Source organism: Oryzias melastigma, linkage group LG4 (genome assembly GCF_002922805.2).
Source record: "Oryzias melastigma strain HK-1 linkage group LG4, ASM292280v2, whole genome shotgun sequence".
Lineage (NCBI taxonomy): Eukaryota > Metazoa > Chordata > Actinopteri > Beloniformes > Adrianichthyidae > Oryzias > Oryzias melastigma.
This window is the reverse complement of record NC_050515.1, coordinates 7,600,574-7,624,523: the sequence shown is the minus strand read 5'-3', so window position 1 is coordinate 7,624,523 and position 23,950 is coordinate 7,600,574. Positions and strand designations below refer to the sequence as shown.

Genomic DNA, 23,950 nt, shown 5'->3' with positions numbered 1-23,950 from the left:
AGATTCTGTCTCCAGCGGCCCCCGGCTGATTTGAGTTTGAGACCCCTGACCTAAAGTGTCAATGACATAAATGTTCCTCTGCGTGTTCGAGGGTCGGTTACTCACCCACACACTGGTTCCACTGGTAGTGCTGGACGTAGCCCTGAGGACAGCCACAGCGGTAACCTCCCATCATGTTCTGACAGCCGTGCTGGCAGCGATGGTTACTGCTGCACTCATCCACATCTAAGGAGGACAGACAACTTTTATCTTCGGAAACCTTTTAGAAGATAAAATAACTTTTTTTTTCCAAGTAAACTAAGCAGATCTTATAATAGTGGTTTCTTTTGCTCACCTTCGCACTCTATTCCTGTGTTGTCCAATGAGAAACCTTTAGAGCATTCACAGTTGAAACTCCCGGGAGTGTTTATGCACGAAGCCCGGGATCCACACACACCGTTGGGGGCCGCACACTCATTGTTGTCTGCAAAGAACACAAAAACCCACAATGTAAAGTAAAATATATATATATTTATTATTAGGGAAATCACTAAACATTCAGTATTTTAGGCTTTTGTTCTCACCGATACAGGCAGTCTGGTGCTGACTAAAGCCTGGAGGACACTTGCAGGTGAAGCCTCCGATGGTGTTCACACAGAGGAACTGGCAGTTGTGCTGCTTGGTTGAGCATTCATCCAGATCTTAAGGGGAAACGAGAAAACACAGTAACAATTGAACATGTGTAGTACTATACTTGACCATTAAATTAAGCTTATTCTCAGTTTAGGAGAACGCCTTTACCTTTGCATGTCTTGCCATCTGGCTGCAGGGTGTATCCTCTGGGGCAGGAGCAAATGTAGCTGCCCTCTGTGTTTTTACACAGGAAGTTACAGGGCTTTGGAGACAGAGAGCACTCATCCATATCTGGCAAAAAAAAAAACAAAAAAAAAAAGTAAGGGTTGAAGCTAAGAGGCAAAAGTTACATTTTAAGGCTTAAACCATCAATGTTTGAATTCACTCACTACTTTGAGCACTTTTTAGGGCAGGGTGTCGAACTTAATCATGTAGAGGATTGGAAAATAGTTTAAAAGTTTTACTTTAATTTACTTACTGTCATTTTTATTTACAGAGTTTCGTTTCCAACTCTTTTGAGTTACTGTAATTCCCGAACTGTCCGCTAGGTGGCAGCGCAGTGGAATGAAGGCGCACCAGAGGAAGAACAAATCCTCTTGATAAAATGCTACCAAATGCTATTAGCATATCAAAACGTGCACTGTTCTTCTGTTCCAACTAACAGGTTAGTAATCACTAAGTGTAAAAAATAATGAGCAAACATTGTGCCTGAATGTTTCACAGACAACAGGGGTTAATGTAGTTCGAGTTGAAACGTTTGTTGTGAGGAATTTTGTAATGTGAAGTGTATGAAAGCTAACTCGCTAATGCTAGCGGCCATGTTTAATGGGAATGGAAAATGCTAGAAACTAGTTTAAAACAGGACAAATATGCAGGGAACTTTTATATATTTCTGTAAATTTTTTTAAATGAAACTTATGAATCAGATACCAGTTATGGTATCGAGTAATTGTATTCAAATACATGGCAGTTTGATAGACTGAAGGCACAGAGCCAGCCAACATTTACTTTTTATTTAATTATTTTGTAAAAGAGTTATATATATTAGAAATTAAGCAAAAAAAAAAAAACAGATCTGAGATCTATATTTTGGTTAAAATACCAGAGTTTAAAATTATTTTATAAGAATATTATCTTCACCAAGATCTCTGTACATTGAGGACACAACCTTAGGTTAGTCAAAACAGCTAGCATGTAGCTGAAATATTAGCTAAAATTCAAAATAGCCTAAAAAGTCTTAGTAAATGCCAAAATAATCCAAAAAGCTATCAGAATGCCAATTTTTGAAACGTTAAAAATGTAACTTTTTAACATAATTATGAATTGGGCCATTAATAACAATAAAATATAATTACCTGGAGGGCACATGACACATGTGTCATAGATGGTGCACTATAAACACACTGACCTCCAGAAAGTTATTCTACGTTCATGTCGTGTTGAAAGATTTGTTGGCTTTTTTTTAATGTTATTGTGGGTTTTCCCGCACAAAATTAACTCAGCATTTCTCTAATTTGAGTTTTTCTCCGAGGGACATCAACTTATTGGTGTAATTTGCAGTATGAGGAGAGCAAAAGTCACAATTTTGAAATAAAATATCTAAAATGTTCAGTTTTAAAATGTATCATTTTGTTTTCAATTAGGGCTAATCAATGACTAGTCGATTATTAAAATTGTCGACAACTTATTAAAAGTCTATTAGTCGTTACTTTATATTATATGGAGTCAGAATGTAGTAAAGTTGAAAGTTTTGCTAGCTTTTTGGACTATTTTGACATTTATTCAGGATTTTTAGGGTATTTTAGAGTTTAGCTAATATTTCAGCTACATGCTAGCTGTTACGGCCAATGTAGGATTTTTTCAGTTTTTAGGCTTTTTTTGGAGTTAAGCTAATATTTTAGCGACATGCTAGCTATTTTGGCTGATTTAAGCTTTCTTCGTTTCTTTTTTGGGGGCTAATTTGAAGTTTAGCTAATAATTCAGCTACATGCTGGCTGTTTTGGCTAATTTAGGCTTTTTTGTTTGTTTTTTTTAAGGCCAATTTGGAGTTAAGCTAATATCTTAGCTGCATGCTAGCTATTTTGGAAATTTTTTGATTTTTTGCAGTTTAGGCTGTTTTGGAGTTTAAGCTAATATTTCAACTACATGCTAGCTGTTTTGGCTAACTTAGGCTTTTTTAGTTTTTAGGCTAATTTAGCATTTAACCAATATTTTAGCTGGCTATCAGCTTTATTGTTTTCAGCTATCAATTTCAGCATCTTCAGCAGCCAAATTCCGCTTACAGCATTCACACTAGCATTATCGCAGATAATGCTAGTGTGAATATATTTAGTTTTCAGTTAGTATAAAGCTAATGATGGTTAAGATGTTTGTTTTACATCTACTTTGTGCACGACCCAATAAATCAACTAATCTGAAAAAAATAATCAGTGATTAGTCGAATGTTAATATAATCGTTTGTGGCAGCACTATTTTCAATCAAAATGAAAGCAGGGTTTTCTTTAGATTCCATTCTTTTTCCTTCTCTTATGAGGGGGGTTGACAAAAACACTTCACACTTCTGGTTCAGCCTTTCGGTCAAGTTTTAGACCCCCACCCCCCCACCACCCATCGGGTTATGGAGTAGTGAGTGAATTCAGACAACCCATGTGACTCCCCGGAGTCGTACCAACACAGGACGTTGCCGTGAAGTCGGCTTTGTATCCGATGTTACAGTGGCAGCGGAAAGATCCGATGGTGTTGATGCACTGGCCGTTCCGACACAGATCCGGCATCACCTGGCATTCGTTGATGTCTGTCAAAACGGAGACATTTTCATTTGTCTCTCAGAATCTTTCAGAGATGATTCTGAATTACGACCTTTTTGTTTGATTTCCTCACCTCGACCATCGGTGGTGTATCCAGGTCCGAGTGGGCACATCTTCTTGTATTGTACGGTGCCCGGTAGAGGGCAGAGTTCACACTGTGGACCCCAGCCTCGACCCACGTTGCAGCAGCACTCCGACTTCGTCACGCTGTTTCTGTTGGTGGAGGACTGCTGGCACATGGTCCGCAGAACCTCTGTGTAGCAGAAGCCTTTCCTGTTGTCTAAATGAGAGGAAAAGAGGGCGGGTGTTTGACTGGTTCCCACTGTTGGAGCTTCTTCTGCAGAGACGGTGCTTCAACTTACCAATGCATTCAGTTCCCGTCAAGCTTGGCTCGAAGCCGTCATTGCACTCACAGCGGTAGCTGCCCACTGTGTTGATACAGCGCCCATTCTTGCAGATTCCAGGTTTGGCACGGCATTCGTTCAGGTCTGCCAGAGTTCGGAGCAAAGGATGATGGGATGAGGAGACGGAACTACAGCACAAATGCAGGTAAAGAAAGTCGTTTTTACTCACCCATACACCCTTCACCATCTGGCCGCCGCTGCATCCCAGCCGGGCAGATACACATGAAGGTACCGATCAGGTTCTTACAGGTCATGCCTTTGGATTCGCAGTCATCCATTCCCTCTGAGCACTCGTCCTGGTCTATTAAAGGACGATTACATGCAAATATTTGAAGAATGTTTACATTCACAGTATTTTTATTTACACTCCAACAATATTTTTTTTCTAATGTAAAATTGTTCCAAGTGGTATTTTAATTATCATTCTACATTTTTTAGACAAAATATTTTTTTAAGAAATATAATCTGCAAAGCTTATTGGAAAATTTGCCTCTGATTTGTGAGCGGTACTGTTGGTAGATGTCAGCCTCTGCTACTGTCCCATCAGCCTTTTGTTAACATGCTCCTCCTACATATTCTGACACCCATCTCATTATACGTGGACGTATGTTTCGGGCCCCCTACGCATTACTTTTGACAGTTCTGGTGTCCCCCACTCGGCGCTTTTTGAGGTGCTGGCTGCTCCCATTAATTCACAGGCCCCCAATCTTTGGGATGAGGTAACGAATGCGGAACCGGTATCTGATTCTGCTGGAATTGTGTTGATTGTGTTAATGGTTGAAAAGTGACAGTATGTAAAAGATTTTGTGTTAAAGGTTAAGAGCAGGAAGAGGACAATGACATTCAGAAATCTTCTTACCTCTACACATGCGCTGGTCGTCTCGCAGCACATATCCAGCAGGACACATGCACTCATAGGACCCAAAGGTGTTAACACAGCGGAAGGCACAAAGCAAAGGATTCTGGGAGCACTCATTGACATCTGGAAAGAATTCAAAGTGACAAAGGAAACGCAGAGGTTTAAATAACTCTCATTTCACGTCATCTAGACAGTAACTGATTGTCAACCGCTGACCTTCACAAGTCATCATGGGTCCTGGTTCAAAACCCTCCTGGCAGGAGCACTCGAACCCCCCCACAACATTGGTGCAGGTCCCATTTCCACATGGGTTTCCTATGGAGCACTCATCCGTGTCTAAACAAAGACATGAGTCGGATGAGAAAACATGGAAATACTTGAACTAATTTAGCAGATTTTGCATCAGAGTTTGATTCACTTTGGTGAAACTTTCTGGAACAAGTAAACGATTAAAGTAGGAATGTGAATGGTCAAAGAAAAAAACAGTCTTTTGCTTTGCCTCGAACGATTTAGACTTCCATGCGTTAAAACACTGTCGGCATTATCACATTTATACATGGTCACTTATAAAATAAAATAAATATTCAATCAATTTTTAGTGCTTTATTCTTGCTATTTTTCTTGGATTTGATCGTTTTTTCACAAAAGGCGGACTACTTGGCGCATTGTCAAGGCAACCCTAGAGCGGAGAGCATGATGTTAAAATATTAGTTAATCTCCAAATTAGCCTAAAAAAACTGAAAACATGTCTAATTTTGCCATAACCGTTGGCATAATACTAAAATATTAGCTAAACTTCAAATTTGCCGAAGAAAATAGGAAAAAGCCAAAAACAGCTGGCATGTTGCTAAAATAAAAGCTAAATTCCAAATTACCCTAAAAGCCCAGTAGTTCTTAAACATCTTAAAGTTTGAATAGTTTCTCTATAGCTGTAAGTATGTACAGAAGTTCATAAGTTTCAAAGTTTAAAAAGTTATTGAAGTTTTTCGGTCATATTTTGCTTAATATTTCAAAAAGTATAAGGTTTATGATACTAAAAGTACAAGCAGTAATTTCCTGAACGAGCTGAACGTTTTGATACCAAGATGACCGAAATCGTTGAAAGTGTGATTGAGTTTTACGTGCCAAAAAATGTACGGAAAGGATCAGGAGAATCACCTTAGATTGAATGCTTTGAAGCATTCCCACAGTTAATCGCGATTAATTTTTTCCATGTTTGCAATTAATTTGTTAATTATTAATTTATTATTTTATTTTTATTAATTATTATATTTATTTACCACTCCAGCCACTAAAACTCCGCATTTCACTCGAAAGCCTTACCGACACAATTGACTCCAGTGAAATCCAGGTTGTATCCGAACGGGCATTCGCATCGAAACGAACCGTCTGTGTTAATGCAGATCCCATTCTGGCAGATTCCAGGGTTTTCCAGACACTCGTTCATATCTACATTAAGATATTCAGTTTTACATTTTGTTTTTCATTGAAAATAATTTGACTTCTTCTTGCATAAAGTGCCGGCAATCCAAGACTCACCCTCGCGAGCGTCATCCGGTCCCGGTAAAGCTCCGTGCCCGAATGGACACAACGTGTTAAACGCAGCTGTAAAATAACAAAGAATTAAACAAATATAAGTGTGTGTACACAGAAAGCGGGTCAGGAGTGCACACCATCGTTCTGGTTTGGGCACAGTTCGCAGGGGAATCCCCAGCCCTCTCCAGGCATCTTGCTGCAGCAGCACTTGGCCTTGGTGGTGTTGAAGGCTTTGGGCACGGTGCATTTTCCTCCTTCGAATTTGGTGAAGCAGAAGCTCTCTCTGGTGTCTGAAATGGGAAACAGTTCTGTCAGCGGTTACAATATCGCACGTTTAATCAAGCAAACACCCGCAGCTTCTCTCACCGTAGCAGCGCCGTTTGTTATCGGAGAGCACGAAACCCGGCTGGCAGGAGCACTGGAAGCTGCCAGGTGTGTTGGTGCAGGTGCCAAACTGGCAGATGTTGGGCTCCACATCACATTCATTGATGTCTGGAGAGAAAGAATATGAAGAAACTCTATGTCACATGTGTCAAAGTCAAGGCCCGGGGGCCGGATCCGGCATTAATGGCCCGATGTTATCTCACGCTCATTTCTAACTTGTATTATTTCGATAAAATGTACATTTTATGGAGAGTAAAATATTGAAAGTTCTTTAAGGTTTCAGTGAATTTACTCTGGAATAATATTTCTATCTTTATATTGTTCATATTTTTGTTTGAGGTTTTTACTAATCAGCATTTTCTAGCTTTTTGGACTATTTTGGAATTTACTAAGATTTTTAGGCTATTTTGGAGTTTAGCTAATATTTCAGCTACATGCTAGCTGTTTTGGCTAAATAAGTTCTTTCATTTTTTTACTCCATTTTTCTTTTTAGCTAGTATTTCAGCTACAAGGTAGCCGTTTTGGCCGATTTAGACTTTTTTTTGTTATTTTTTTATTCTATGTTGGAGTTTAATATTTCAGCCACATGCTAGCTGTTTTGGCTAATTTTGGCTTTTTTCATTTTTTTAGTCCATTTTGCTGTTTAACTAGTATTTCAGCTTCATTCTAGCTGTTTTGGCTAAATTAGGCTTTTCATTTTTTTTACTCCATTTTTCTTTTTAGCTAGTATTTCAGCTACAAGGTAGCCGTTTTGGCCGATTTAGACTTTTTTTTTGTTATTTTTTTATTCCATGTTGGAGTTTAATATTTCAGCTACATGCTAGCTGTTTTGCTGATTTAGGATTTTTTCGGGCTATTTTGAAGTTTGGCTAATATTTCGGGTACACGCTAGCTGTTTTGGAGTTAGGTCAATATTTAGATGCTTGCTGTTTTGGCTATTTAGGCCTTTTTTAATATTTTAGGCTATTTTGAAATTTAGCTATTTTGTAAGCTACATGCTAGCTGTTTTGGATAAGATATATATATATAAATATTTAGGTCAATATTTTATCTGATCAGCTTCAGTGTTTTCAGCTTTCAGCTTCAGTGTTTTCAGTGAATAATTTCAGCATCTTCAGCTATCAGCTTCAGCGTTTTTAGCTATTAATTTCAGCATCTTCAGCAACCAAATTCCGCTTACAGCATTCACACTACAATTATTGCAGGTAATGCTGTATATCTAGTTCATAATTAGTTACGGTTTTAATAATCTAGTCTCAGTTTGTTCAATAAATGTTTATCCTGTTCGGTCCATGACCTAAGCTGTGTTTTGGATTTTGGCCCCTTATGTGATTGAGTTTGACATCCATGCTCTATGTCTTTGCTTACACTACATCTCCGAATGTTACTGAATGGTTCGTTTTGGGTTTGACTTTTTTTTTTTTTTTTTTTTCGTGTGCTTTGGAATTCATCCACTCAATTGGAGCTTTGTCTCACCTATACACTGCTCATTCTGCACCTCATAGCCAGGCGGGCAGATACACCTGAAAGACCCATCCAGGTTCTGGCAGGTTCCAGGAGAACATGTTCCAGGAAAGCTCAGGCACTCGTTGATGTCTGCAGGAGGAAAAATGCTGAAATACGCATGTTCCACATTGCAAAGTAGTTTTATGGCTCGGTGACTCACCGATACAGTTCTTCCCGTCAGGTGTGTTTTCATAACCTTCATGGCAGAGACACTGGAAGGAGCCGAGCTCGTTGATGCACTGTCCGTTCCTGCACACTTGGCCTTGGAGGGCGCTGCACTCGTCGATGTCTGTGAGGTCAATGTTCAAAAAATGTCTTGGCTTTAAAACATTTTTAAGAGCGAAAGATGGAGTCAAACATGTTTGTGAAACAAAGGAAAATAAAAATAAAATGGAATGACGAAACAGAAAAGGGCAGCGTGTTTAAATAAAGACAAAGGGGCAATCTTATATGACGCCTAAACCTTTGTCGAGCTGTTGGCCTTTAAAGGAAACGGCTTTTGAGAAGCAGTCCAGTAATTACTCCGTACCCATGCAGTCATTATTGTGAGTGAGCTCGAATCCGGGGAAACAGAGGCAGTTGTAGGATCCCACCGTGTTCTTACAGGTACCGTTTCCACACGGCTGCCTCTCACACTCGTCGATGTCTGAAACACAAACAAAACACGATTTTTTTCTACTGAAAATGCTCCACTGGTGGTTATTACAACCCCGTCCTCCGTTCCTACCCATGCACATGGTCTGGTCGGCGGTGGCCTTGAAGCCATTGTGGCACAGACAGCGGTAGCTGCCCTGTGTGTCGATGCACTCTCCATGACTGCACACGTTAGGAATCTCCTGGCACTCGTTACGATCTGCAGACGAAATATTCGATTGTGAAGAGCCATGTCGCACATCTCAGTTTTGAGGTGGATATAAAGAAGAAACTTAAACTTACAACACTTTCTGATCCAAAATGAGAGCAAAAAGGGAAAGATAATGCAACCAAATGTATTTATGAAAATATCCGCATTTGTTTGAATCATAACAAAACTATTAGTTTCAAAATGTAGTAAAAAATAAAAAGACAGCAAGAAAATATAAGTGTATCCTGCAAATGAAGCTTTCAGTTTTAATTTCCAATATGGACCACATCAACTCCTTTCAAAAATGGTTAAAAAAATGACTAACTTTCCCACAAATGTCCATCCCCTTACAAATAGTTTAAGCTCAAGTTGGTTAAAGTCTGTACATTTTATTTATTTGAATTCAAATTAAATTTTAAATAAAGTGGTCATTTAAAAGGATTTTAGATCTCTAAAGACCCACTTCAGCAAACTAATTTTTGTTTTTCTATGTCTAGCCTTTTTCTGATGATGTAAAGCATATATAAAGAGATTGAAGCTTAAAATTGTATTTCTGAGTTTATGTTTATTCAAATTGTTGTGATTCAGGAGCAGACCATACAAAATGCTGCTTAAAAAAGCTTGTAGTTGTTATGCCTGAGCTCCACTCAGCCAGTCCTTTCTCTGCCTTGCTGAGCTGCCCTGATTGCTCATCTGCCTCACCAGTTCTGCCAGCTACTTATACCTTGCCTCTCCAGCCTTACCCTGTCAGATTCTTCACGGCCTCAAAGCCCAATGTCCAGATTCCCGGTCCTGATCTGACATTCAGCTCCGAAATCCCTGCTCTGCCTTCAAGTCTGCCTGCTCTGCCTTCAAGTCTGCCTGCTCTGCCTTCAAGTCTGCCTGCTCTGCCTTCAAGTCTTCCTGCTCTGCCTTCAAATCTGCCTGCTCTGCCTTTAAGTCTGCCTGCTCTGCCTTCAAGTCTGCCTGCTCTGCCTTCAAGTCTGCCTGCTCTGCCTTCAAGTCTGCCAGCTCTGCCTTCAAGTCTGCCAGCTCTGCCTTCAAGTCTGACTGCTCTGCCTTCAAGTCTGGCTGCTCTGCCTTCAAGTCTGCCTGCTCTGCCTTCGAATCTTCCTGCTCTGCCTTCAAGTCTGCCTGCTCTGCCTTCAAGTCTGCCTGCTCCGCCTGTCAGCTCACCGCGTCAATCTTTCTACCTGGAATCCCTGCCATGCTGTTTGCTATGAGGTTTTAGGAAAACAAAGAGAGGTGGGTGGGGCATGAGATGGAATTGAGATGTTTAAAGAGCGAAAATCCACTAATAATTAAAATAAAATGACTTAAAAACAACTTTTTGGAAAGTGTTTACTTCTGCTGTTTTTGTTGTTGACCACAAAAAATAGACTTAAATAAGATAAAGTCTTGACGTCTCTGTGCAGCAAAGGGAGAGAGGTTCTTTATCTCGTAATAACAAAAAAAACGAACATCGTTTCTCGTTATAACAAATAAACGATCAAAAAGGAAAAAAAGTAGGGCAGGCCGTTTTCGGCTTCTATATGTAACAGTGTCTAAAGGTGCTACAATCGGTGGACCGCCAGCTTCCTGCTTGAAAATGGATCAAAAGGTGAATGAAGTGAGACTTTAAACACTGCTTTTTCTAAAACCTGCCGACAGGTCTGGACTTACCCAGACAGGCGCCGCTCGGAGACAGTTTGAATCCTGGAGAGCACTCGCAGCGGTAACTGCCGGGAATGTTGATGCAGTTGGCGTTGCGCTGGCACAAGTTGTCTCCGCTGTTGCATTCATCAATATCTAAAGAAGAAAGGGAAACAGCTCAATAATTGTTAAGTCAAAGAACTGCTAGCAGGTTCTTCGTTGCTCTAACAGGCCTTTTCGCATCTAAAATCACTGGATTTACTCACAAGATAAGTCAAAACAAAAAGAAGCATTAACTCCCATGAATGAACCACTTGTAAAAGTTCTCCTCATCTATAAAATATGCGCATTTCTTTGGTTTGTGCATATGTTGGTATAATTTACTAAAAGACTGACAGAAAACACAAATATAATCTTTATGGGAGTCATTTGCAAATCCTGGTTACTGAAAAAAACAACGTGAGCTAAAAAAGGAGCAACTGTTACTTTTATGTTTGTAAAAACTAAGAATTGAACAAGTTACTTCTAGGTGGCTTATTACCCAACTTTCATTTTAATCGCCCACTTTTACATCAAAAAATAAAAAGTTCCCTTTACCTGACTATATAATTTTTTCCCTAAAACTGTCCTGGATGTTTTAATGTAAGAAATCTTATCTTTTTGAACTATAATTTTACCTAAGTTGCACACAATCCTGAACTCTAAAAGAAAAGATTATTTATTGATCTCAGATGGGGCAAATGTATTCACAACAGCAGCATAAGGTTTAAAGGGCAAAAAAAGCCGGTTTTAATTATTTTGTAAAAAATGTTTAACATACAAAAATATATAAGATTTTCATGAATATACATACAGTAAAATGTCAGACTTGAACTATTTTCCCGTTTACAGAAATATTATAGAACAATAATCATCTTAGATTGTGCTGTAGATCGGTATCTAAATGACAACACCTTTTTCTACTGAAATAATCTGAAAGAAAAAGATCCCATTTTGTGGAGATTTGAACTTACCTTCACAAATCAGTAAAATGTTGTTGTAGCTGAAACCCATTGGGCATTCACAGCGGAAACTGCCAATCTGGTTGATGCACACGCCGTTCGCACAGATTCCTGGGATCTCCCTGCATTCATCGATATCTAAACAGAACCATCAGTTGTATTGGAACACAGAAGAGGGTCAATCTGGGCAGTGAAGGGCTGTTTGGGGAAACATTACCGATTGGTTTGCCAGTGTGGATGTCAATGATGAAGCCAGGAGCCTGGTTACCACACAGCAGCTGGTACTCAACTGGAGGAATCCGGACAAAGCAGTTATTAACAGGAATTAAAAATGTGGGTTTGAGTTTTTTTTGTTTTTTTTTTAAGGCTCACTGGTGGCAGGAGTGGGACAGGCCTCACACGGCTTGTTCCAAGCTTTCCCCACGTTATAGGCGCAGCAGCACATCTTCTTGGTCATGTTGAAGGAGAGCTCGTTCTCACAGGTATCGTTGAAGTTGCGGTAGCAGACACTCTTCCTCATGTCTGCAACGTAACCAGAAAACAATTATGAGTCTGATTAAAAATAATCAAATATATTAGCTTTAGTCACAGCTGCCCTTATGGGGGGATACGGGCTGTGTGCGAGCCAAAAATGGGCAAACTTGCAGGTGGCCAGCACAAAATTTTAAGATTGGTGTTTGGCCAAAAAAAAAATATAAATGTCCAAAGCTTTTTGTTATTCGAAAATAAACTTAGTTATGTTCAGCTTCAAATGTTCAGTTTTTTAGGTTTAAAAACTCAAAATGTCAATTTCAAAACTTTTTTTTCACTTTCAACTCTTTTTTTTCCGTTTTCAAATCTGAAAGTTTCTGTTACAAAACTTTTGGCCCCCTTGAGGCGCATTGGGGTGGGGCTAACATGAGGACCAATCAAAATTGATGAGGGTGGGAACTTCAGTACCGGTGCATTCACTGACTCCTAGAGCTGTAATAATTACGATCAGTAATCTGTACTATCATAGTCTGAAGTTGTCCCAAGATGGATGTAAAAAGCAGTTTTATCGTGTACAAACCGCGTGTTCAAAACTCTGATCTAGCCTGTTCTAGCAAGGAAACTCTGCTTTTTATTGATTTATTTCATATAATATTGGCTCCTATTTAGCTCCATACAAAAGTTACTTTAAAAACATTTTCTTAAAATAGTTTGGAAAGTTTATGCCTGTGAGTATATAAAGATGTTCGTTTAGTCAGCAAAGTATGTTTAGATCGTCTGAGCGTTAGCATTAGCCGTCCTATGGGAAATCCCATTAAACGTTAGCATCAAGCTAGCAGACTTTAGCTTTATCTGCTAAAGCGATCTATATTTTTATTAATTGATTATTGATCTATTAAGCTTAAATTGATTCTAATTGATTTTATCAACCCAGCCCTAGTTACACATCAGTGATACAATCATGAAAAGTCTGTTGGACATAAATGAAATGGTCGTGGAAAGCCACAAATTTGCGGATGTATCTCATAGAAATCATGCACAATTGATTTCCGTAATATTTCCGAATAAACTACGTAAAATATGAGTAATTCTACACCACAAATTGTGTAGTGTGACACGGCCTTAACACCCTGTGGTGGATCAGGTCTGGACCACTCACCCATACAGTTGTTTCCTCCGTTGACCTGCATGTATTCAGGCGGACAGACACAGGTGTAGTTTCCAAAAGTGTTGTAGCAAGTTCCCGGACCACAAATACCGATGTGCGTCACACATTCATCAATATCTGCAAACACAGAACACACGTTAGATGATAAAGTAAGAAGAGGTTCTGGTTGGTTTGCTCTGACATGTGATCGCTGGAATAAAAAGAGGCGGTACCTTCACAGATGCGAGTGTCTTCATTGAGATAGTAGCCGGCTGGACACTCACACTGGAAACTACCAAAGGTGTTGATGCAGTTTCCACCTTGGCACAGACCTGGCAGCTCCTGGCACTCGTCAATATCTGAAAAACGGTTTTAGAAAAACTTTTTAAATTTCATCTTTGTGTGGAGAAGCTGTTATTAAAAAAATAACCATCTGATTTACCTTCCAGGATGACGGTAATAGGATTAGGTCTAAACCCCTCCCCTCCTGGGCACAGAGTCTTGTATTCGGCTAAAGACAAACAAAATCATTTCTCAAACAGGAGCTGTATTATGTCACAACAATAGAATGAATCAATGAATCGTACTGGAGTTGGGAGGCGGGCAGAGTTCGCACGGGTTCCCCCAAGCTACTGCCTTGGCGCAGCAACAGGAAGCACGGGTCACACCGACGCCGACCTCTGCGGCGCAGGACAGTCCTCCATCGCCACGGGGAAGAATGTCCAGGTAGCAGTTTCCAACACGGTTGTCTGGAAATTAGAAAAATGAGTTTGTCTATCTTTAACCTGTAGGATATATTTGAATCTCCATCTTCAGGCACGAACGTTCTGAGATGTCTTAATTCTTACTATCATGAGGATTTGTACATGTAGAAGTGTAGAAAGGAACCATCATCCAAAAAAATATTTTATTAACATATTTTGTTTGCATATTTCCCTGTTTGGCTATAGAAAAATCAATAAAATCATAGCAATTTAAACAATTTTTTTAAATTATTCATAGGGTCATAATATACCTTTTCAGATAAAATGATCTTTTATTGATGCATTTAACAGTTACACACTTGTTAAAGAAATCTGAGTTGGACTCACCCACACAGCCCACACCAGTGGGGTTGAGCTCAAAGTCTCCTGGACAGTTACACAAATAGCTCCCTGGAGTGTTGACACAAATCCCGTTGATGCAGTTCACAGGGTCGGCACACTCGTTGATATCTGCAGGACACGCCCCACACGCAGAACTCTGTGAAGATGCTCGCTTATTTGCAGTTTAGGCTACAATAAACAAAACCTACCAGTGCAGTTTCCTCCACTGCGGTCCAGTTCGTAACCGTCATCGCACACACAGCGGAACATCCCCGGAAGGTTCTGGCAAGTCCCGAAAACACAGATGTTCTGGAAATTGCACTCATCGATGTCTGTGGCAGAGAAGATAAGCTGTTAGGTTGGAGAACCAAAATGGACGACAAACTGGGAAACGCGAGGATGCACCTTGACAGGCTTTGCTGTCCTCCGTGGGAGTGAAGCCCATCTCGCACTCGCAGCGGTAGCCTCCCGGAGCGTTCAGACACTGGCCGTTCTCGCAGAGGTTCACGTTGTCTGCACACTCATCCATGTCTGCAGCAGAGGAACACGCGTGTTTAAAGCAAATCCCTTCAGAATTGCGTCACTTTTTCCAAAAAAAATGCTTCAGCAACTACTTTCAGCAAAAAGCATTCACACCAGCATTATTGCTGATAATGCAACTCTTCTAGTTTTTTTAAAGATTTGTGTGCGTAGTTAATTTCAAACGGTTGTCATTTTAAGTTGTGTGTAAATTGCTTCTTGTAATTTTTGTACGTGAATAGTTATAAAGAATAAAGTTACGCAGATAATTGAATTTTATGAGTTACAAAACAAGCATTATGCACACAAATTAGATTAATCTACTATCTCTCCGTAGTACCCTGCCTTCACCCAACGGTGGCTAGGATAGGCTCCAGCAACCCCATAACCTCGAGAGGAATTAGGCGGGTTCAGAAAACTGATCTAACCTGAGCACGTAAAGCCATCTCCGTTGAAGCCGTCTTTGCACATGCACCTGTACGACCCTGGAGTGTTGACACAGTCGGCATTGTGGTGGCAACTGTTGTCTTCCAGAGAGCATTCGTCTCGGTCTGCAGGAGGAGGGAAACAACCCCAACAGAACTCAATTCATTTTACTTATTATCTTTTTATATTACAACTGGGCTGCAAATGAAATCATAGGTGAAACGTTTGAGTTTGTTCTCACCCACACACTTGATCCCGTCCCCGACCCAGCCCGCCTGGCAGCGGCATTTGAAGCTTCCAGGTACGTTGAAACAGGCGGCGTGCATGTCACAGTTATGAGCTCCGATCTCACACTCGTCGATGTCTTCAAACAAGATTGATCAGTCAAAAAAACCTTAAAGTAGGAACACAATTTTCTGCACAACCACACAAATTTCTTTGGACACCTTTCTTTGTAGGTTTATTTAAAACATTGATTCTGTAATTTTTGTAATGCCTAACCCTTTAACTACCCAAGAAATTAAAAAAACAAAAACAGTTTTTGTTTCTGCTGCGTATTATTGCCTTGCTACGGAGCCCCTAAAGGGACATTAAAGGAAAAAAAAAAAAAAAAAAATGGAAGTAAACATGCATAAGAATTCTGTAAAAACCAAAATAATTTAAAAATGTTTTTTTGGTCTAAAAATACTTAGGTGCCTCTGTGAATGAAATTGAAGTTTCGAAAAAGAAAAAAAAAAGAAACATTTTCCAAAAAATACTTAAAGGCTCCGTAAAAAAAAATTGAAGTTTACAAAAAATCTTTTTCCTAAAAATACTTAGGCGCTCCATAAAAAAATTTAAGTAAAATAAATTGAAGTCTACATTTTTTTTTCTAAAAATTCTTAGGGGCTCCGTAAAAAAATATTGAAGTTAAAAAAAAGTTATTGCTACTAACCAGATGGACACCAGTTACTATCTGGTCCATCCATTACTAACCAGAATTATTATTTTTTTAATATTTCAATTTTTGGAGAAAAAAAAATTACCTTGATGAATAATAGACACAATCAATATTTTTAAAAACATGTTTTCTAAATGTCTTTGTCAATTATGATACTAATATGGATGCAAAAATTTGGGGAGGAATTTTTTTTTGAGGCGGGCAGCTGACCACTCTTATCCCCTGTAGCTCCGCCCCCGCTGAAATCTAAAATCTAACAAATTTGCATAGGTAAAATCTGCATTTGATGTTATTAGGATTAAACATTTAATACATATTTATCTTTTTAAGTGTTTTAGTTGTGTTTTCCAAACTCATACTTTCTTAGATGTGTTTTGAATCATTTCAAGCATCCTTAATCATTTAATTTTAGCAACATTGACCTGAAGTGACTGCATGCATGGATGAACCGCCTCAGTGATCAACAGTTCACTTCTCTACCTGTGCAGCCCGTTGATCCTTTTTTGACAAAGTATCCCAGCTGACAGTGGCAGATGAAGGAGCCTTTGGTGTTCTCACAGTCGCCATGGAGACAGATGTTTGGGTTCAAATCGCATTCATTCACATCTGGACAGACAGGAATAGACGGATTCCATAAGAGCGTTGCCGCAGCAGAGATCACAGTGACTGAAACTGAGTCTGACAGCAACAGTCCCACAGATGTCAAAAGGAAAAACAAAAACAACACATCTGTGTCGGGATAGAAGTCAGAATGAATCAAGGAATGTGTCAAAGGAAAGAGAGGGATGGGATTGCAGGTTTCAAAAGTAGCTTTTTCAGTTGTCTTACCGATGCAGGTCCTCATGTCCATGGAGGCCATGAATCCATCGAAACACAGACAGCGATATTCACCGGGGATGTTGGTGCACTGGCCTCCATCACAGATGTCTGGAGTCTCCTCACACTCATCAATATCTAATTGGAGAACGGAGAGGTTGAGTTTAGTTTGTGGTAAAGCAGGTCTGACTTTAAACAAACCACATTGGCTGTTTCATCACCTGAACACGTCCTGAGATCCGGCATCAGAGCGTATCCTTCTGTGCAGCTACACTCATAGCTGCCCTCCGAGTTGGTACAGTGGGTCTCACAGCCTCCATTCATGATGGTGCACTCGTCAATATCTGCAGTGATTTAAATGAGGAGATCTCAACATTGATAAAGACAACAGACGGCAGATTTGTTTTCTCTCCAGATCTGAAGTTTATATAGGTAGCAATAGAAATCCTCTCCACTTACCCACGCAGCCCTGTCGGTCTGGGGTTGCCTGGTAACCGGTGTCACAAGAGCACTGGTAGGTCCCCGGCATGTTGACACACTGTCCATTTTTGCACAAGTTGTCACTCAGCTGACACTCGTTCATATCTGATCCAGCAAAAGAGAAAGTTTGCATCTGTTTCAATTAATGAACATTTTTTAAAGACCCACTCTGATTATCTTTTGATTCATTTTAAAATCGTTCCCAGTGGTCTTTTAATCATGATTATGCCGTTTAAGTGTAGTCACCAGTCTAGCAAAATAGCCTACTGCGTCATCTAACAATGTGGTTTTTTGAAGCTCAGATTCTCTCAATAACACAGAAGGAGCTAAAGATATATAACATTTAAGTTATTATTTTTATGTTTTTTGCTGTCCGATTCTTTGCTGCGTAGCTTTTCATGTGTCACTCAGTATCTTCATGCTTTCCAGCTACACTATTTTATCAGAGTGGGTCTTTTAAATACTAGGAAACACACAGTAAATCCGCCCATATGGATGCGGTTGGAAGCCTTACCTTCACAAACAGATCCTTCACTACTGAGCAGGTAACCAGAAGGACATTCACACTCATAACTTCCATCAGTGTTCAGGCAGGTTCCTCCAAAACACAGTGCAGGGTTTGTCTCGCATTCATCAATATCTACAATCAAAAAAGGGAAAAAAAGTATGAAAAATGAACAAGTTTTCATTTTGTATGCATCGTTGCCTGTAAAAGTACTTCAGACTTACCCATGCAGTTCTTCATCATCATGAAGCCGCTCTGATATCCCTCAAAGCACTCGCACTCAAAGCTTCCAGGTGTGTTGACGCATGTGCCATGGCCGCACAGGTCAGGGGAAATGCGGCATTCGTCTATGTCTGAAACACACAGCCGGGCGACCGATCACTATAAAGTTCCCTGTGAGTGACAGGAAGACGTTTCCTCAGTGTCCCGCTCAAACCTGTGCAGTTCCTCTCCTCAGCAGTGAGGGTGAAGCCGCTGTTGCAGCGACATTTGAAGCTGCCGATGGTGTTTCTGCAATTTCCATGAGTGCACAGCCCGCGGAACACCTTACACTCGTTCACATCTTGAAAAGAAGAAAAAAAATTAAAGACCAACTTCACTAAAATGTGAACAAATAGAAGCACTCTGGGGAACAGAGGGAGCGGGGATACCTTTGTAGAAAGGTCTTCCCGTCAGGATATCTCCTCTGTTAGCAAAGCCAGGCCCTCTAGGACAAATAGCTTTAAATTCTGGTGTGTCTTCTTTAGGACATTCCTCACAATCGACCCCCCAGGCAGCCCCCACAGTGCAGCAACACATGTCCAGGCGATACTTTCCTGGCAAAGGCTCGCCGCACTCGTCTTCATGCCATTTCTTGTAGCACAGCTCACTGCGCATGTCTAAAAAAAAACACCAAAGAGCCGATAAATGTCTGCTTCTACTCTCTGAAGTTTGCTGTTTATCGGCGGTTCTCTTACCAACACACGTGCGACCGGTGCTGTCCAGGGTCAGACCCTCGGCACACTCGCAGAGGAAGGAGCCCTGCGTGTTCACACATCGTCCGTTCGTGCAAACTCCAGGGAAAACTTCACACTCATCGATGTCTGACGGACAGACAAGAACACAGAGGGGGTTGCTTTATGTAAACCCAGTAAAATATGGAACACTAGAGACAATTTACACATTCCATTAAAAGATGGAATGAGAATCACAGGGTGAGGTAAGAAGTGCACATTTATGAGGAAAGTCACCTTCACAGACCAGGCCCTTCATGCGAGCAAACCCTCGAGAACACGCAGTATCTGCAAAAAACAAGATGCTGTTAGCATGTTGTCCAGGAGGGAGTTTATATGACCTTGAGATTATAATTTTTGTGGGAATGTTAAAATACATCTCTTCACCCAAACTTATCCAGAATTTCTGCCTGAATTTGACTCTCAGAAGCTGAACTCTAAATTTTTAAGGTTGAATTTGTCCACTAAGGGGTCACGTATAATTGTGTGGATGCTTAATAAAAAATATAGAAAAATCAATATACACTACAGGGATTCTCCTGCTCCTTCTGTATGTTTTTCAGCATGTAAAAAGTCGATCAAACTTTCAGAACGTTCTGCTCATTCAGGACATTACTGCTTGTATTTTTGGTATTCATAAACTTTACAGGTTTTGAAATATTGAGCAAAAATATCCCAATAGGAAATGATTGAAAAAGTCTTAAAATTCATCATTTGAAGTAAATTAACAACAAGCCTTTAAATGTTTTTATAGCATAAGTTTTATCATGTTATAGTAACCTTCAAAGTTAACCTAATATTTTAGCAACATGCTAATGTATTTAGATAATTTAATTTACTGAGGAATTTTAGGCAATTTTTAAGTTTAGCTAGTATTTCAGCAACGAGCTAGCTTTTTTTTTGACTAATTTGGCATCTAATGAGTGTTTTTTTGGGCTAATTTTGAGTTCAGCTTAATTTTTAGCAACCTAAATATTTTTGCAAAACCGGCATGTATTAGGGATTTTAAAGCAATTTTACTACAAATTATTCAGAAATTTAGGCCAACTTCAGCACTCTTTTATAGTTATTTAAAAAAAATCAAAAAGCTGGGTTATTAAAACCTTTTAAAAAGCTTTTGTATTTTAAGTAAATTCCTTCAGTAATCAAAGTAAATTGCATCATCATTTTCAGCGACTACTTTCAGTAAAAAGCATTCACACTACCATTGTTGCAGATAATGCAACTTCTCTAGTTCTTATTATTTTCATGAGCTGAATGGGGATGGACGTGTGAGCTGCAGTGTCCTTCATAGGGTGCAAGAATCTAGTTTTGTTCGCCGGCCTTAAAAATATTTCCATACGCCTTGAATCAATATGTCTGCTACTTACTAAAAAATGTCTTCATTTTACATAATTAGAAGTAGATAATTAATAAAAGATCAATTCTAATTATCTTTCCGCAGGTGTTAGTGAATTATTTGTCCTTTAGAAATTCCGTTGAATCTTTAGTTTGATAGTTATCTCTGTTTGTATTTTGTTATAACATCGCCCCATATACTGCCCACTATTTTAAAGTGACAAAGATTTAAAACCTTGTTTTTAAGAGAAGATAAGATCATTTTTTATTTGCCGCATAGAGCGGAAATTCCAGTGTTTCAGCAGCATTACAAATAGAAATAGAGGTGGATAGTTTGTATATAGGTCAAAAAATGAGAAAGATTAGACAAGCCACATATTTACAAAAAAACAAAAAAGTTGTAGCACGGGAATAAAAAAAATACATTCAAGATATTTTAATTCAATATCACGTCAATGTCTTGACTTGATTTGCTGGATTTCTGTGTTTCTAGATTGACTAGTTGTTGAAAATAACATGTTTTTTCCATCGAATTTCTGGGCCAACGAAATGTTGAGTTTCGACATTTAAAACAGAAATATTTAGATAGAACATTATAAGTTTGGTTTTTGAATATCAAGGATTAAGAAAAATCAGGAAAAGGTTTCAAAAGGTCTAAAAAATCAGAATCTGATGGAAGAGAAAAACCTCTTTATAAAATGAATCATTTCCACCTGTTACACTAGTTTTGAACTACAATCAGGAACAAAAAAATGAAAAAAAGTCCTTTGCTTAGAATTAGTAAAATAAATAACTTATTCTACAAGTAAAGTACTAAACCTCTTGTTTGAACCTGGTGAGTGTGGACTGACCGATTTCACAGGGCTCACAGGGGCTTCCCCAGGCTGCTCCCAATGTAGAGCAACACTCAGACTTCAGCGTGGCGCCGTTGATGTTGACCTCGCAGCGGTTATCCTGTATAGTGAGCCAGCAGGTACTCTTCATGCTGTCTGCAAAACCAAAGAGCAATCACGGTTAAAGACAGAGTTTTGGTTACAGAAATCCGACTCACAAATAGACTAGACTGGTGGAAATGAGAAGAAAACAATGTATTTTATGTGATAAATCCAAGAGGGAACATCACAACACCACTACACTGCAGCTCCAGATGTCAAACATAGTTTTATTTAGCCACAAAACTATCTAACGTCATCTTTTCCTGTCTCAGCGGCCATCAAACTGTCTGTGGTTGCACGTTAAACCATGAGTGATAACATGTAATCCTCTGTTTATGCATCCCTTTGAAGAGTTCGGTCATAGCGGAAGACAGACACCTCTGCTCTGTAACCACATCCAAATCCAAAACCACATTTCACTTTTCCAAACTGTTTCTCACTGAGTCATGAGCTCTAAACAGAAACGAGCCAAACCAGTGAAAAGTCTGAATGTCTGACAGAGCGGCTAATGCAGTACAGCTAAGTATCTTTCAGCTCCTCATAAATGATTGCATCCATTTTAAATAAATACTTTGCTGGAAGGAAAAAGTATAATAATTTAAAGGACAAGGATACAGAAATGTTAAATATCTTTGTTGAAATTATACGGACAACAGAACGATCAACACATCTGTTCTACATGATATTTAGAAGACAATGTTTATCAGTGGATGCCAAGGCAGGACCACTTAAGGTTAACATGTTTAGAAAGTGTGTGTTTTTAATGAAATGTGCAGTATTGTCTTGATCTGTGTGAACAACCTGATTGATGTGGATCATTTCTGTCTTCTTCCCGTTCTCTCGTTGCTGCTTTCTGGCCCATTTCTCTACATTTCTCTCTCCCGTCAAACAACACGCGAGTCATGCATGAACTGTGCGTGATTATTGCGTGGTTTATGTGTAATTAATTGGTGATTTGTGTGTCAGTTGTGTCATTTTAACATGATATGTGCGTCGTATCCATGATGTAAAAGTGTGTGGTACATGAATGAAAACTCTGTTACACATTCAAGAAGCCACAACTTCGCATGTGCATCTCGCAAAAATCATCCCCAATTGTGTAAGCTTTATGTGTAAATTATGTAAAATACGACGTAGCTCTCAACTGAACAAACATTTTACACATTTTAAAGCTGAATTCACGTTGACCAGCGCACATCAACAAGTGACGAATGCAAGAAACACGTAAGAATCACGTCACAAAAAAACAAAGTTATGTGCATAAACTACGTAAATCACGAATAATCTGCATAATTCTCAACAAAACAAAAAAGTTGAACGTCTCAAAACTTAACCTAGATATTTGACGGATGTCTGAGCACATCGACGAATGATGGACATGGAACACGTACATGGTAAATGTAGAAAATGTACATAGTGTTTGTGTGACACGACCTTAAGAGAGAGCAGCACCTGAGGATCTGAAAGCTCAGGAGGAAATCTGATAAATATCCTGATCCATTAAGACATTTACAAACTGGAAGTGGAATCTTAAAATGAATCCTGAAGCTGACAGATTACCAATAGTAGTCTGTTGGTCCCTTATTGTGACAACAATAAAATAAACAGAGAAGAACAAACACCCTCTTCAGAGTGAATTAGATTGTAATAATCCTAAGAATTCTAAAAAATGTGATCATAAAAACATTTTTTTTGCTTAGTCTGCATCACTTGATCCCATTAGTCCAGATGACTTACCCACACAGATGGTGTTGGTGGGGTCCAGCTTGCTGCCGTGGGCGCACTCGCAGTGGAAGGATCCTGCCACGTTGCGGCACGCTCCGTTGACGCATGGATTTGACTCGCACTCGTTGATATCTGATGAAATAATCAAACACAGACCCGTGTCAGCTGAGCTCTCCGAACAAGCTCTACGTTTGACATCAAACGCAACATGTGGCAAAAGGGATCCAAAGATAAACTCCAGGTGTGACAGCGCTCACCTTCACAGGTCTCTGAGTCGGGTTTGAAGACGTATCCTTTAGGACAGGTGCAGGTGTAGGAGCCCGGAGTGTTTCTGCACAGACCGTTGTCGCAGAGCAGTCGGTTCACCAGACACTCGTTGATGTCTGCAGGAAAGACGGAAACAGATCCCCCATCATCACTGATTTATTTAGATACTTCTGAGCAGCCAATAATCTGTAAATTATTCAAAAAATGTAATAAAATAAAAATGATACAAACGAAAATGAGATAAAATGGCAAAACGTTTTTTTTTTATCTGATTTTGTTTCTTTATACACAAGAAGAAAATGTTTGTAATTTGTGTAATTTTCTAAATCTTTTGCAGAAAACACAGTAAGAATTTATCGTTAACATTTACACTGATTTTAGGGGTATTCATGCATCAAAGTGTGTCTCTGCAACCGAAAATTACCATGGGATTTTGTGCAGTTTAATATATGAACAAATGTTCTTTTTTTATTATTATTCCAAGGGTGTCAAAATCCAAAACACACTTTAGGTCACGGGCTGAACAGGACAAACATTTACTGAACACTCTAAAACTATATTTTTAAAACTGTAACTTTTTTTTATGAACTAGATATATAGCATTACCTGTGATAATGCTAGTGTGAATCCTGTAAGCTGAAGATGCTGAAGCTGCTAGTGCTGATAGCTGAAGATGCTGAAATTTATAGCTAAAAACTCTGAAGCTGATAGCTGAAAAT

General features: G+C 39.3%; 1 protein-coding gene across 1 annotated transcript in view; it reads right to left on the bottom strand.

The window, feature by feature from the left end:
• fbn2b (fibrillin 2b) overlaps positions 1 to 23,950 on the bottom strand; it is a gene marked incomplete in the record, with an annotated part of 93,244 nt that overhangs the window by 7,162 nt on the left and 62,132 nt on the right. Inside the window, 44 exon segments of the mRNA XM_024278609.2 lie at positions 106 to 225; positions 335 to 463; positions 564 to 680; positions 781 to 903; positions 3,281 to 3,406; positions 3,493 to 3,699; positions 3,782 to 3,907; positions 3,993 to 4,124; positions 4,683 to 4,805; positions 4,899 to 5,018; positions 6,006 to 6,131; positions 6,222 to 6,287; positions 6,356 to 6,508; positions 6,585 to 6,710; positions 8,079 to 8,198; positions 8,269 to 8,397; positions 8,638 to 8,754; positions 8,836 to 8,961; positions 10,615 to 10,740; positions 11,598 to 11,723; positions 11,803 to 11,874; positions 11,958 to 12,107; positions 13,216 to 13,341; positions 13,437 to 13,562; positions 13,646 to 13,714; positions 13,791 to 13,952; positions 14,295 to 14,417; positions 14,498 to 14,620; positions 14,694 to 14,819; positions 15,236 to 15,358; positions 15,475 to 15,597; positions 16,654 to 16,779; positions 17,002 to 17,127; positions 17,211 to 17,333; positions 17,449 to 17,574; positions 17,984 to 18,109; positions 18,199 to 18,327; positions 18,411 to 18,536; positions 18,625 to 18,852; positions 18,931 to 19,056; positions 19,204 to 19,254; positions 21,156 to 21,293; positions 22,977 to 23,096; positions 23,222 to 23,347. Of these exon segments, the coding sequence (XP_024134377.1) occupies positions 106 to 225; positions 335 to 463; positions 564 to 680; positions 781 to 903; positions 3,281 to 3,406; positions 3,493 to 3,699; positions 3,782 to 3,907; positions 3,993 to 4,124; positions 4,683 to 4,805; positions 4,899 to 5,018; positions 6,006 to 6,131; positions 6,222 to 6,287; positions 6,356 to 6,508; positions 6,585 to 6,710; positions 8,079 to 8,198; positions 8,269 to 8,397; positions 8,638 to 8,754; positions 8,836 to 8,961; positions 10,615 to 10,740; positions 11,598 to 11,723; positions 11,803 to 11,874; positions 11,958 to 12,107; positions 13,216 to 13,341; positions 13,437 to 13,562; positions 13,646 to 13,714; positions 13,791 to 13,952; positions 14,295 to 14,417; positions 14,498 to 14,620; positions 14,694 to 14,819; positions 15,236 to 15,358; positions 15,475 to 15,597; positions 16,654 to 16,779; positions 17,002 to 17,127; positions 17,211 to 17,333; positions 17,449 to 17,574; positions 17,984 to 18,109; positions 18,199 to 18,327; positions 18,411 to 18,536; positions 18,625 to 18,852; positions 18,931 to 19,056; positions 19,204 to 19,254; positions 21,156 to 21,293; positions 22,977 to 23,096; positions 23,222 to 23,347 (5,532 nt within the window).